This window comes from Trachurus japonicus, chromosome 22, assembly GCF_045865225.1.
Source record: "Trachurus japonicus isolate A0001 chromosome 22, Traja_1.0".
Taxonomy (NCBI): Eukaryota; Metazoa; Chordata; class Actinopteri; order Carangiformes; family Carangidae; genus Trachurus; species Trachurus japonicus.
In genome coordinates this window covers 26,756,860-26,771,268 of record NC_140928.1, presented here as the reverse complement: position 1 = coordinate 26,771,268, position 14,409 = coordinate 26,756,860, and the positions used below count along the sequence as shown (strand labels likewise).

The window sequence follows — 14,409 nt, the reverse complement described above, 5'->3', positions numbered from 1 at the left end:
TTATCAAGATAAGTGCTGATATTAAAATACATTTCGTGTGCATGCATGAATGCAAACTTTTTTTTAAAAAAAACATTGACATTTCATACAGAGGCAGCAAACCTTTACATCTCATGTTTATGTGTGTCAAGAGCAATAAATCATTGCCATGTCTTGAGGGCATCCATGCTGCAGTGTAACTAATCTGCAGGCTCAGCTGCCTTAACCCTTTAGGAAGTCACAGTAATGTAGTGAGGTAACTCTCCTTATTTTCTCTGTACACTGGCTCATTCAGCTGTCATGCAACACTTGCTTATATGTGAACGTGTGTGCCTGTGTGTGTGTGTGTGTGCCTGTGTGTATGGTGTGCAGACAGCAGTTATTAGAGAGTTTTGGAAGCCCCACTGGTCCCACTAAATTAATGACCGAGCAGCAGGAGGGATGTGATGGGCACAGTCTCTGCCAAACGCCTGGCCGCTTTCAAATGCCTGGCTAGCCTCAGACACTTGGCTAATCCATCAGTGGCTTACTTTCACAATAGAGACCTCCTTAAAATAAAAGTCCAGGCTCAAAAGAGTGGGAGCAGAGGAAAGGAGGGAATTAATTCTTCCTCAGTACCTTTTTCTTGTCTGAAAATGAGTAGTAGGCCTACATTCAGTTAAAAAAAAAAGTTTTCCGGTGTGAACAACTGGACATATTGTACTCTTATGTTCATGGTGCACGTATTTTAATGTGTGTAAATGTTATTTCTTATTTGATTATCCTATGAACCATGGCTTTATATGAAGGGGTGGGGTTTCTTTGTTTCCCTTGAATGGTTTTATTTTACATATTAAGTAAAATGTTCCTCAACTCAACAAGAGCTGTATCCAGGGGTGGAAAAACACTCGTTTTACACTTGTTATGCCTGTATTTCCAATACTTCTTCTCTTCTACTTAAGTTAGTATGCTAACCTTTTAGCTCTGGCCTGTCTCATCACATGTCCAAGTTGTGATGAAGAAGTAGCACTGGTGACAGACAAATTATAATCTCTTGTCTTGTAAAAACAACAATGTCTGAAGCTCTTAGTAAGACTTGTAAATAAACAGCTGCTAATGCTAACACTGGCTATGCAGCAATAGCAAAACTTAGTCTTTTAGGAAGAGCTCGGCTGCCTGGTTTACAGAACGCGGTCCTGAGAATCCAGCTGTGATGCTGTATGTGATTTTGTTTTTCCAAAACAAACTTGACTCAACTTGACACCTTCAATAAACTTTTATTGAAAAAAGTACCAATAAACAACAAGAAATCCAGAAAAAAAGATTTGTAGAGCAAAGCTCCATATGTACAGCATATTGCACTACATAACAAATTGTCTTTACTTCCATAGTATATCAACAACCAAAAAATATATATAAACACAAAAAAAACGAGTGCACAGTAGAGTCTCGAAAACACACAGTCAATGTTTACAAAAATGCTACATTTTCGCTGGGTCTCATTTCTTGGTATACAGAGAGTGTGTGATAATCAAGACTTCATTGAAACTGAGCAGTTAAAGGCATATTCCAGGGTTTTAGAAATACATTTACACTTTATCTGTTCTGTAAATAAGGGCAGATATTTCATAGCTATCAGCTCATGAGCCAAATTAACCACAACCATGAAATATTTTGGTTTGCTTGGCTTTTTTTCTACACCACGACGAGATGTGCAAGGAATGTTGCAAGTTCATTTTTTTCATTAAAAAAAAAATGCCCTCGATCTCATGGACTTCAAAAGGATCCTACTCGTATTAAAAATTATTTTTCAAGAATGAACTGTCCTTATAAAAGCAGACCCTTTTTTTCTTAAGAAAATACATTTTAAAAAAGTTAAGAAAGACCATGAAGAAGAAATGTTATTGTTAAAAAAATTCAAAAAAATCAAAAACCTTCCTTGAAAAAACTTCAAATTTATATAAAGTGGACTACAAAATTCAAGACACTGTGGTTTCCATAAAATACATGTCCCACTCCAGGGATGTTCTACACTCACATATGCTGCGGGTGCAGTTTGGGAACCTCATTCAAACAAAATGATACAGGGCACCACGGCGGCTCGTAACCCTTTCCAACGGATCAGACCATCAGTCCAGAGCCCACTTGGTCAATGCACAGATATACAGCTGACACATGGCAAGATTAGCCAAAAAACAACAAAAAAAACAATCCAGAGTGTATACTATACATTAACACACGACAGATAAGGGACCCATGGGATCTCCAGATACAAAGTACTTTCCAGTGCATGTTGATTACAACACAATGATCAAGATTAAAGAATTAAACACATAAACTAACGCCCTGTGACTTGAGAGGAAGATGAAGGCAACCTTTTTTTTATGTGTTTTGAAACACTTCTAATGACATCTGTATCATTAGCAGTCGGGTGGGAGGGGCAATGACTCATTAATTATAAGGGAAAGCTCATATTGTGTGGAGAGATTAAAAGATATTGAAGCTAGTCCTTTTCTAAACCACATCTTGTGAATCTGGCCGTGATGACTGGAGGGATCGGGTGGTGGAAGATAATGAAAAACGTCTGAATTGGTTGGGTTCATCCCTGGAAAATCACAACCTTGAGGTGAAATACTCCACCCAAAATCTATTTTTTCAGTATCAAACGCCCACCCCTGCAGGCTTGGAAGGTAACTGGAGGTTTGTTGTTTTCTTCACCATGAGGAGCAGCGACTGTGGTCGCTGTGAATGCACTGCGGTAAAGTACCGTCATGAATTCAGAGTGACCATAGCTGCTGGTCTTCCTGGAAGGTCAAACTACAACTACAGCCCTCATTTCAAACCTGCAAGGGGTGCATGATATTAAAAATATAGATTGTGGATTCAATGTCACATGAAGCAACATCAGGCGCAGTTAAGGCCAACCTGCTCTGACAGCAACAACTTAGGAAAATACAAGTCTAAGACAAAGACCAAAAGAAAAGGGAAAATGAAAGTAATTGCACACACAAGTGTATACAGTAGAAATGGGCAAATATACAAACAATAAATAAAAAAAGAAAACAAAATAAATTACAAGAAAATGAACCGATGAACAATACCCATGTAATGAAGGAGCAGCACAAAGAGGGAGTCAAGAGCCAATGGTGAGACGGGGCACTACGGGGACTGGCTCAGCGTTCAGGATCCGCAGGAAACTATAACCACAACCACTTTCAGTGCACCTCACACGCCTATATACTCATGCTCAGTAGACTCCCCGTCACCACCACAGTCAGCAAGTCAGCCTCAGACTCCTCAGTCCAACTGTACCTTTATGTGTGTGCTGAGAAATTGGTCATTTTAACTGTGAGAATAAGAGTTGGCGACGCCTCGAGAGGCCTCCGCCATAAATAAACGGGTGAAAACACTGCTCTTCTTCTAACCATGTAACAGATTCTCAAGGTTACCAGTAGCCCACAACGTCTGTCCCTGAGAGGAAAGCCTAATTTTGCAGTGACAAACCTGGCACGTTGTAAGGAGCAAGTAATTACAGACCCCTGATATGTACTGCTCCTTGGGTCCAAACAGTGGCCTTGGTTCAGCAATGGAAAATAAAACAAACAGCGTCTTCAACAGTGTCTTATACATATTCATATTTCAACAATAATTACAGTCTTTTTTCACTTTTGTTTCATTTCAAAGACTGTCTGCTGAGTCAGTGGTGGTTACACATGCTAACAAAGTCCCAAACCTGGATCTGAGCACCAAAAACAACACAGGACCACCCAACAGATTATTGCATGATGTAAAGCACCAGAAGGGTGGGCAGAGAGGGGTGAGATTCTGTTTCACAGATAGATGATGGAGTATTGTTTGGTGCTCAGAGCACACACTGGCTGTGAAAAAGCAAAACAGGACTTCTGAAAACTGTTCAATCAAGGCATGTGGCTCTATTGTAACTCTATCGCAGCCTGAAACACTGGTACAGGGAATTTTGCAGAACCCATATCCAATCCAGAGTCCAGACTGTGCTCAGTCAGGTCAATCAAACTTGGTCTTGGACATGAGTACATCAGAAATGTTGTGAAAAGAAAACAAGTCACGACTGAAAACCTTCATACACGACAGAGGTTAGCTTGGTAACAATCTGAACTCTTGAAGGGTGTAAGTCTAGTGCAAAAACAGTGGATCCACAGCTCCACTTCAAGGGCATGGAGGTCTGAAAACAATCACATGAAAATAACACTTCTAAAACTAAGGGGGCATTGGAGACTGACAATGAAACCGAGGCCAAATTGAAAATTGGATAACAGCCCATGGTGTTGTTTTTGGAGGGAGAGAACATGTCTCTAATCTACAGCAAACAATGTGCTTGACTCTAATGCCACAATTTAGTGCACAGTGTTAGTTTTAAAATGTTTCTTCCTTGCAAGCACAAGTCAACGCAACAATACTGAAATCTAAATATCTATTCAATGTGTGACATCATTGTCAGGTAGCTGTAAGTAATACATGTTAGGTTAACTGGCAAGACGCCCACTGTACTGCACAGCAACAAACACTCCTGAGCAACGAGGATGACAAAACTGTCAGTGTTGTCTGATGAATACAGGGATAAAATGGCCAAATAAGAATTAAGTCCAAACTATGGCAAATAAAGCTCATGAAAAACTTAAAATTTACGTAATTTGTTAAAATATTTGAAGAAAACCTCAACATTTTGAACAATGTGATTTCAGTGGCAGGTTAGTCTTAACTGTTCACTCTTGGGTTGTTTGTTGCTGTTCAGAGGTCTTGTAAATTAATGTAACACCTATTAATTACAGCTAACCACAATTTTTGTACTTCTTTTTTTTCATAATAATTTGCAATGTCATTTATCCTGTTGCTTAATATTGCCAACAGCATCGTCCAGTGCTTGCTGCCTGTGAGTGGTGTTCACATCTTCACTTCACGCTACAACTTCCCAAAAAAAATTGAAATGTAGAAACGTATGTGCATATTGAGGTTGCATTTCTTAGTGCACAGACTTTTTTGCGAGACTTGAATTTGTTTCCAATGTTTTTGAATGAAACTGAGGGATCGTGTTCATACTTAATACCATACCAAAGAAAATGGAGGAGAATGAAAAACAAAAACAAAAAAACACACAAGGACAAATAAAGACTATAACAAAAGATAAATGTTCCATTGAGGTGGGGTGCAAAATGCTTTGTTCTGAGAAGTTGCCTCTTTGGAAAATTAGTAAATCAACTTGACTGGTCACCTGGGAAACTTCAGAAAAGAAAACCTCACCCCACATTTCCTGACCGTCTCATCTTGCCTGTCAAAATTGCTCAATACTCATTCTGGCAGAAGACACTGAATAAGGCATTCCCAGGGTCTGTGGAGGTCATCTAAAGATGGATACATGTTGAAGTGCAAAAAATTCAACAAGAACAATGTACTGTACAAAACTACTACACCACACTTATACCAAAAATATGAACATCGTCCTGTTGAGGAATCTCGGAGCATCATGGCATCTTCTTGGAGAAAGAAAAAAACACACGACCTTTTATAAAAGTTGGTTGTCTCCGTCCCGCGGTGACCTTTTGTCTCCTTTCTATCGCGCCACCCCCCCCAAAAAAACAGACCCGTGTTAAGATTTGACAGTGCCATTAGGAGTCCAGTTCATCGTAGAGATGGAAGGAAAGGATGTGAGGGAGAACCCCCCCTCCTGCCCGCCCCTCACCTCCGTCCTGCTCCACCTCCTCCAGCAATTAACCCCCTGTCAAACAGAAGGCTGAGCAGAGCCGCGGCCAGGCGCCACCACAGCGGCCCCTGGTTCCTTTGGTTTTGATGATACTGAAACAACAAATAAAAGACGAAATGCATGTCAGTTAGTTCACTCTATGAAACTCAATCACACAATGCAGCGCTGAAAATAGCCGCTGGTTTCGGTTTTTTGGAGGGGGGTGAGCTTTGAGTTTGTGTTGGCTGTGATGTACGCTGATTGACAGTGAGGGGGTCAACTGAGAAGACAAAGCCAGACGCTGGAACGATGCTGATATTTTCACAACAGTCTGCCTCTGTCCCCAACAATACTTATTGGAGAGGCCTTCCCTTTGTGTGTGGGATCCCCTTCTACACAATCCAGGCATCCCAGCAGACATTCCCGAGCCATAAACACATTCATCATACGGTCACACTTCTTCTAATCTTTCTGGCAGCGACCAGGCAGCAGCCAGTGGCGCAGGAGGACACTCTCTCAGGTTTTTGTAGAGCCAATTGGATTGTGTGTGATTAGGGGAGGATAATGCTATCTCTGCCATTGAGAAGCTGAGATAAGATAATTGCACCAAATGGGATTAGGGAGCCTGTGGAAAACACTGCAGGTACAGTAGTCCAGCAGCTCATATGCAGACGAAAGGCAGACTCCGCCTCGCCTGATAATACTCTTTCTATTTTCAGAACATAAAGTGACTTCTGATCAGTTTTTTCCTCCTAACGCACCAAAGTATACAACCATCTCTTGGTAGAAATATCTAAAGTCAGAGATTAGATATGTCAAATTTACACTTGACTGTTGAGGTGGTGTCCAAATATTGACCTAGTTACCAGCCATTGTGATCGGTCTCTGGGTTTTTCTATACTCTTTATCAATTTGCGGTGAGTATTGCGTGGTGTTGCATAAGCTTTGCCAGGTTCAAACCGACATGTGTACTCCCTACACGCTGTTTGTTCAAAAGAAAAATCAAAACGTAAAAGAAAAAAAAAAGAGAAAATCACAGTGGATCTTGATAAAACCGGTTCTCTGTTGGATGACATATAATTCTTGCCTGGGGATATTTTGATAAAGGACATTCTGATAGCATAGCGTCTGCCTCATACTGTATAAACACAGGCCATATTTACATGCAGCTCAGAGAGGATGAGCTCACCTCCATACATCAGAGGCTCAACTTGGCGTACCTTGATGCCTTTCAATTTAAAACTAAATTACATGAGACTAGAGTGAGTTACAGCTCTGGGATCAGAGAGGAGGAACGCAGGGCGACTGCACAATTATATTTATATTGTACGTCAGTATACATAATATTTATATAGTGCTTACAGTTTCAACATTAGATAGTAAAAGCTGCACGAGTTAAACAAGTCCACTGAGGGATTTATCATGCTGCAAAGCTTGTGTTTACTACAAGCTACATGAGAAGCAATTAATCTTTATAAACAGAAACAGAGCGTTCCTGTGACGCTGACCTCCTGCCCTCCGCTCTATTAAGCTGAGAGAACCACAGAGAGAGAGAGAAACAAAGAGGTGTGCGCAGGCCTGTCACAACTTAGTCGTGAGTCACGCCACCAACTGTCGAAATGAAAGTTGGGATCTAAATTTAGCCTGGCGATAGAGTCTGGCCAGATGCTCGGTGTCATCACTCTGATCGCTGCGTTATCAGCGTCCCATGCAGGCTGTCTGTCAAGCCAGCTGCTCAGAAGCTCTGCCTTATCGCCTGAGCAAACAGGCCAGCCTCGATAGTTGATAGTAAGAACCTGTGGGTTTAGTCACATCAGGGAGGAGGCAAGGAGTCCAGGAAAAGTACAAACAAAGAGCGGTGGTATTGGATGATAGAGGACGGCACGGACGGACACCGGCATCAGCACAAATCATCACAGAACAATGAATGAAAAGCAAATATCCAAACTCAGCCCTGTGTGTTTTTATTTCCAGTGCCCCCCCCCCCGCCCGCCCCTCGCATCCACAAGTGCTGAAAGGAGAGGGTGTCGTGCCCTCACTGAAACTGGGGAAGAGATAAAGCCACAAACCCTGAGTATGAGCAGACACACACTCAGACGAAAGTGCACACACACCCACACACACACATACGCGCGCGATATTCAACCCTGCTTTCAACACCTCCTATCGAAAGCAACCAGGAGTCGCCTCTTTTTTAAAAAAACATGGGGATGAAACCTAAACCCCCGGCTCAAGCAGTCTTCCTGCCATTGTGACTGTCATTATTGCCGTGTCTCAAATGGCAGGGGCCGGCTAATGTCAGCCGTCCTCCGGGGACCGCCGAGTCCCCTCCAGCCCCTCTCTCTCCCTCTCTGACTGAGGAGCAATTTATCTGTCAGCATCCACCAGCGCTCCTTCGCTACCTAATCCCCCCCCCGCCCCCTCCTCCTTTCTCCGGGGGCCGCAGGCTCCCGTGGAGAACACTCACAACCACGGAGCTCGCAAATCCGTCAAGAGGAGTGGCGGACCAAAGGCACTTGGATCGCTCAGGGACAAGTGTCTGCACGGACTAACTGCAATCACCCTACTGACAGCAGCAGACGGCGGTGAGAGCTGATGAACAGTAACACTGTTATCAAGTGAGAGTTTTTGTATTGACTGTCAGAGCGTGTGATAGTGAGAAGTGAGAGATGAGCACAAAGCAGAAAAACAAGTATGGGTGTATTCATGCATGAGCATGCACACGTGCGCACATGCATGCACGACACTATTAATTGCACAACCCGAAGCAAACAGGCAACAGGAGAGAAATCACAGAGGAATCAAGCATCCCAGAACACGCATCAGTGCTCGGGTTATAAAAACATATCTCTGTGACAGCCACACACACACAGCACAGTCAGCACACGGGCAGATACCTAGCCGTGTGTCAGCAGTTATCACGCTGAGAGTCGGCTCCTGCTCCAACGTAGAAATATTATTCTCTTGATCAGTCATTCAGCACCACAATATACATGTGTAGAGGATGTGACCTCACAGGGCTGCTCTCACTCTGACTGTCCTAACTGTTGTTTACTCAACCAGCAAAAAAGAAGCTCAAGCCACTTCCTCATCCCCTGACCCAGGCCTGTCTCTGTTGTGCGTCAGTAGATCCACACTTCACAGCACCCCCCCCCCACCCCTCACCCCTCCCTGTCTGACTGTCTGGTTGTCTGTGTGCATCTGCCAGTGTCACAATACATGAGTCATGCTGAGCTGTCGGGTATAAATAACTACAGTTTGATAAGCGCATGAGAAAATCTGAAACTGTCTGACACTTCAGGTTTTGGAAGAACAAAAAAAAAACGTATATTATAGACAGAGCAGGGTGGGTCCTGTTTCCCAAATGGGAGGTTTTAAGACAACCGAAGATGGTTGTTACTTGATCATTTGAGGTTAATTTCAAAACCTCCATCCCTCATATACAGTATAAGCTTCTACCATCACCCCTCCCCTGATTATGGCTGTATAGACCTCTTATTTGGGTAGTCTCTTGTGGCCGCTCCTCGCCGAGGAAAGAGGCTGACTGGAGACTCCTTGCAACCACAGCTGCTTCCCTCGGGGCTCACGCGCTGAGCTTCGGGTTACAACATGTTTACCTACTCCCGCCACTTCTGCTTTTTCCTGGACGTGTCAGTATGTGCGAATGTGTGTCTAAACGTGCCGCGTTGTGTGAGTAAATAATGTACGTTTGACTGTTTAACCGCTACTGACGAGGCACTCGCACTCTAGTTTTTGATGGTTCGGTGAAAGAAGCAACAGTGTGCAGCGGGGTTTTTTTTTACAGCACAACCCCCACACACACAAGTGACATTATTCAGCTGCAGACTTTTAGTGGACAGTGTCACCCTGACCATGGAGCTGCTGTTTTGTTTTTAGGGCCAGGCATCCTCTCCATGCCACTTGCCTTCGCAGCGCACTGAGGAAACAGGAGGGAGAAAGGGAGAGAGAAATAAACAGGAAGAGGAGGCAGGGGGAGGGCCTGGGGATGGTGAGGTGGGGGAAGGGCTGTCCTGGTTCAGCAATGTCTTTGGCTTTAGGGAAGAGAGAGGAGGAGGGGGGGGGGGTTGAGGCACTGGGCTAAAGTTCTGCATGTGCACAGCCTCTTCAAAACAATTATGGAGCAAACGAAATAAAAGAGAGCAAACTTTTGACCCACTGTAAAACTTTGCCAGATCGACATGAGATCCAAAAATGAATAGAAAAAAGTGTGTGACTGTGTTGGTAATGTGTGGACGGAACTTTTTTTTTTTCTGCTCTGACTTAATAAAAACGCTCTTATGCCGGCACACATAACACACACCGTCCTCTAGTTTGATAACACAGCAGTGGAAACCCATAATGATATTTCATCTGCTTCTATTCAATCTACAAAATGTTGTTTTAGATTAGTAAAGTTTATCTTTCCGTCTAGCCCACAAGAGCTACAGCTCCTGCACAGGTAAATCAAAGAGCAACACTTGGCTGTCGGTATATTATCATAGTGATAATTTAATTTGTAAAATAGTGTATCTCCATAGTAATAATCCATTTTATTTTACCAGCTCTGCTTGAGTGTCCTCTCTAGGCGCTATCTTAATAATAGGGTAGAAATGTGCTTGCCTGGTGGAAATTACAGGTAACAATATATCACTCAGAGGAGTATATTCCTGTGTCAGCTGTCAGGGGAACATTCATAAAACTGACGGCCAATCAGAGTATCACTGGAAAGCTGCACTTGTTCACCATGATGATCAAACTAGAGGCCAAGGTGTCCGTCTTTTAGTGTGTGTGCATCGCTCCTCCTCACCAGTTGTAGATGTTCCCGGTGAAACTGGTCTCCTATCAGCTGGAGTTTCTGGCCAATGCAGGCCTCCACGCTGTGCGCCACGGGCTGCCGTCGTGGTAGCTGCTCCATCCCGTTTTGCTCCCCTCTGCTTCCTTGTCGCCTCACCTCCTGATCCCCGGCAAGCTCGAAATGTGCCGGGAAGTGCAATCGAAAACCTGCGTTGCCTGCGGAGCGTCAAGGCTGATATTAATTATTTTGTGAAACAAGAAGAAGAAGCGTTCTGTACGACAATCTGGGCACAGCAATGACACCTGATAGGACTTACTGTGATTAGGATCATGCTGATAACGCAACAGTTTCGAAAGATTCAAGTCCTACCGGCTCCGACTTCGATCACAACTTTTCCAGCTTTCCTTGCTGTTTCATTTCATTTTAATCAAACGCTATGAGTCATTTCATTCACACACAGCAGCCTTCGCATGACACAGATTTGAGGTCAGCGAGTTGCCATAGAGCTACTTTGGAATGATTACTTGTGTATGCCGCCAATGTAACTTTGCTGTCACTGATAATCAGCTCTCTGTACAGTTGCTGCTTACACAGGTGAGCACTCCTGTCACGTCCCCTCAGTCACAATGCCAGTCTGGCGCCTTTTGAATAGCAAAGCAGCTGGGTACACTCCACACAGACCATAAAAGCTGCCGTGATCGCGACTATCAGGCGCCAGGGGTGAGATCAGTGCAACAACATTGTTACCCGTTTCTCACAGTAAACCTCAAATAATAGTTCCGTGCTTCAAGTTTTTTACAACGCGCTTATCACGCACAGCCAAAGTCCCATTTTTACTCTTTTGAAATGTCATCATCAGCCTCACCGTAGAAGAGTGGTCTGGGCTCCTTTGCGACTCCACAGGGCAGCATGCCGTTGTTCAGTGCCAGGGCAGGGCCAGGTGTCTGCGTGGCCCGGTCCTCACACTTTACCTCCCTGAATGTGGTGCGCCAGCAGTGGGGGTCTGGCTCAAACACATCATCCTCCTCATCGTCCATACGGGGGCACTTTGTAAGGAGCAACCTTAAAATCAACAGGAGAGAGAATTAAAGAAGTTATTATGACAATTGAACATAGAAAAAATGCCGTCTAGTCAGTATGAATCCCAAATTCCTTCACTAACGCTGGTATCCTTGGATAGGTCTACATTAGGCCCTGATGGGATCATCTCAAACACATTCATTATTCGTTCATTCCTCCAAAAGTGTTCATTATCATTATAGGAAATCTGTCTGGTTTATAATGAGTGCCCTCAAATCAATAAAACCACAGTGGACAAGCTGGGAGGAGAGAATGAGGGAGGGATCATGCCTTCATTTGTGGAAAAGACTTCAGCGCTTATTTAGACAAATGGCTGTGTTCATCTCAATGATGAAACCACACAACTCACTGTGGTTGGGAGCCACATTTACATAGATGGAAGTTAGGGCTGACAGAGTTAAATGAGAGGTAGACTGTCCTCGCTGAGCAGCAGCCTGGATTCTTCATGACCGGCTTACATGGGGTACTTTTACAGCAAACCATAGCAAGTAAACATACAAGTATGTGAAAGATACACAGAATGTAAACTTGATACCAGGAATAATAAAAAATCTTGTTATGATTCATTAAAGCAATTCTACCACACGAATCCCAAGGAGCACTTGGCAATCTCTCCAATGTAAGTGATGCACTCCACTCAACCCTGAATCATATGGTGGGTCAAAGAGTTATCAAAATATGGGTGAAATTCAAGTTGCCTCACCAACTAACCCCCAAGTCACCATTGAGTTGTAATACAGGGTTAGACTACTACCACACTTCCAAATTAGGGTCCACAGCAAAAGCGTAATGACAGTCTTTGAGGAAAATCCTAAGCCACTCTCCCTGCCCTGGTCTGTCAGCTCGCCAGCTCCCTGAGAGGGAGTTTTAATTTCTTCACCCAACATAAGCAGAGTGGCCTGTCTCTAGCATGCCCAGACCTCACGATATACTGTGTGCGTTCACAATAAACCCTGTGTGTAAAACCACTTAATGCTTTGTTTTGACAAACACAGAGTAAGAACATGGAAGAAAAAAAAAAAAACAAGGCTCAACTCCTAGGCTATATGTCCAAGGTTTGCCTCCATGCACTGCTTTACAGTGGCGGGCAGTGAGCTAGTGTTAGTGTCAGCCGGTGGCTCCCCCTGCTGCAAGGGGCACAGCAGCCCGGACAAGAGGGAAGGAGGGAGAGGTGGGGTTAGTGGTTGATGGTGGTGGTGGTGGTGGTGAGGCAGTTACATCAGGAGTCTCACATCACATCATTCCCTCCTTATCTAACATTATACACGTCCAGTCCTGAAATGACACATGATCTCCCAAAGTTCACAATCTCGCGACATTTCTTTCCCAAAAGTCTAATTACGGTAATAGATCACACGCTGAGCAAACCTGAACGCAAAATAGGTACAAAACCTGATTTATGTCAGTCGGTGTTGAAGGCGACACTGCAGTGACGTGAAATAAAGTAAAAAATAAAAGATAAATAAAAAGTTTAACGACCCCCAGTTCACGCCTTATGTTATTAAGTTATAACTAATCCATTACATCGATTTTAACAATGGAGAAAATGATTTTCAGTGAAGACTAAAGCACGACAGAAGCACAGGCAGCCAAACAGACCGACAGTGTGAAGACCATTCACCGACTGAGCTGTGCAAACCGGGAAAGCCGGTGTGTTTCAAATCTCCGCTGTATGAATGACATGCTGGGCTCGAGTAAGTTAAATACCTCCTTCACTTGTACTCTAACTTACTCACGTTTCGGCACAGAAATGAACTCAAAACATGTCCAAACACAATTGTTGCAGCTGTTTCAGCGACAGCACCGTGGTTGTGGTTGTTGTTGTTGTTGTTGTTGTTGTTGTTCCCTCCTATGGACGCGAGAGCCTCTTAAATGTTACAGTTCGTGCCGACGGCAGGTGCAAAGTGCAAAGCGCACACCGAGTAACTTATTTAGGTGTTTAGATGTGTGACCGAGCGAGCAGCTTACCACAGAGATGGGCTTCGGTCTTGTGCTCAGGGGGGAAAGGGACACCGAGTTCAATATCCTGCGAAGTCAAGCGAGTTTAGTCCGTATCAGCTCCACGACTACTTCCATTCTGGGAGGAAAACTGCGGCAGGCCGATTTCATTTCGCCGACGTCAGCTCCAAACTGACTCCGCCGCCGGGGCGTGGCGCGGAAAGTTAGTAAATAACCCTGCATTCACGGCTTCCTCGATAATCGGAAATATGAGTTTCCAAATCGGAAAATGCACGTGAACGCCCGCTCGAGTCGGAACAACAACTCGGAAAGTGGAGTTATTGGAAACAGCTATGGAAGTTTTGTTTTAACGATCCGATAAGTTGAATGCATCACACTTTATCTGTTGCGTCTCTGTTGCTCCCATGATCCGACCTTTTGTACACGAACACAGCGAAGTCGGAAGAACGACGCCTCAGCTGGGAAAGTAAGATTATCCGAGGAGCACCTGAACGCAGCACGGTCCTCCTTAAAGCCAGGAGCCTTTCTATGGGCCAACTGCAGTGCACCTCAACCAGAGCAGGGGGCTGTCCCTTTAATGGTGCTTCGCGTCAACCAATCAGTGGGTTTGTTTTCATCCCGCCTTCTCTATGTGTATTCAGACACGTGGACGGGAAATTCCCAGTAGCACGAGACCGCTTTCACGCTACTACTAAACTCATCTGATGATCAAAAAAAGTGAAGTGCTGTCACAGGGAAGTTGTGTTTAGCGCATGTAGAGAAATTGACATTCAAAGCTGAAAGTGTGGTTATCTAATGTAGTTATCCCTATATACTAAATGACATGAGAGAGATGAGTTTTCAGAATTATTGTTTATAAATGAAAATATTCATGCCACTGACTACATGAAATATTGTCTTC

The 14,409-nt window shown here is 43.9% G+C and overlaps 1 protein-coding gene across 1 annotated transcript; it reads right to left on the bottom strand.

The window, feature by feature from the left end:
* Window positions 1-1,219: 1,219 nt before the first annotated feature.
* bmf1 (BCL2 modifying factor 1) lies at window positions 1,220-13,907 on the bottom strand. Its single transcript, XM_085767477.1, has 4 exons — window positions 13,518-13,907; window positions 11,335-11,531; window positions 10,482-10,684; window positions 1,220-5,787 (listed from the first exon to the last, which is right to left on the bottom strand). The coding sequence occupies exons 2-4, from the start codon at window positions 11,504-11,506 to the stop codon at window positions 5,671-5,673; spliced, it is 492 nt and encodes a 163-aa protein (XP_085623603.1). The 5' UTR covers window positions 11,507-11,531; window positions 13,518-13,907; the 3' UTR covers window positions 1,220-5,670.
* Between the last annotated feature and the right edge of the window lie 502 nt (window positions 13,908-14,409).

Coding starts and splice junctions, on each gene's coding strand:
- bmf1 (XM_085767477.1), bottom strand. CDS start 11,506: ATGGACGATGAGGAGGATGATGTGTTTGAGCCAGACCCCCACTGCTGG. Junction 10,685..11,334: donor GCCCAGACCACTCTTCTACG/GTGAGGCTGATG, acceptor GACGCTCCGCAG/GCAACGCAGGTTTTCGATTG. Junction 5,788..10,481: donor ACCGGGAACATCTACAACTG/GTGAGGAGGAGC, acceptor TTGTTGTTTCAG/TATCATCAAAACCAAAGGAA.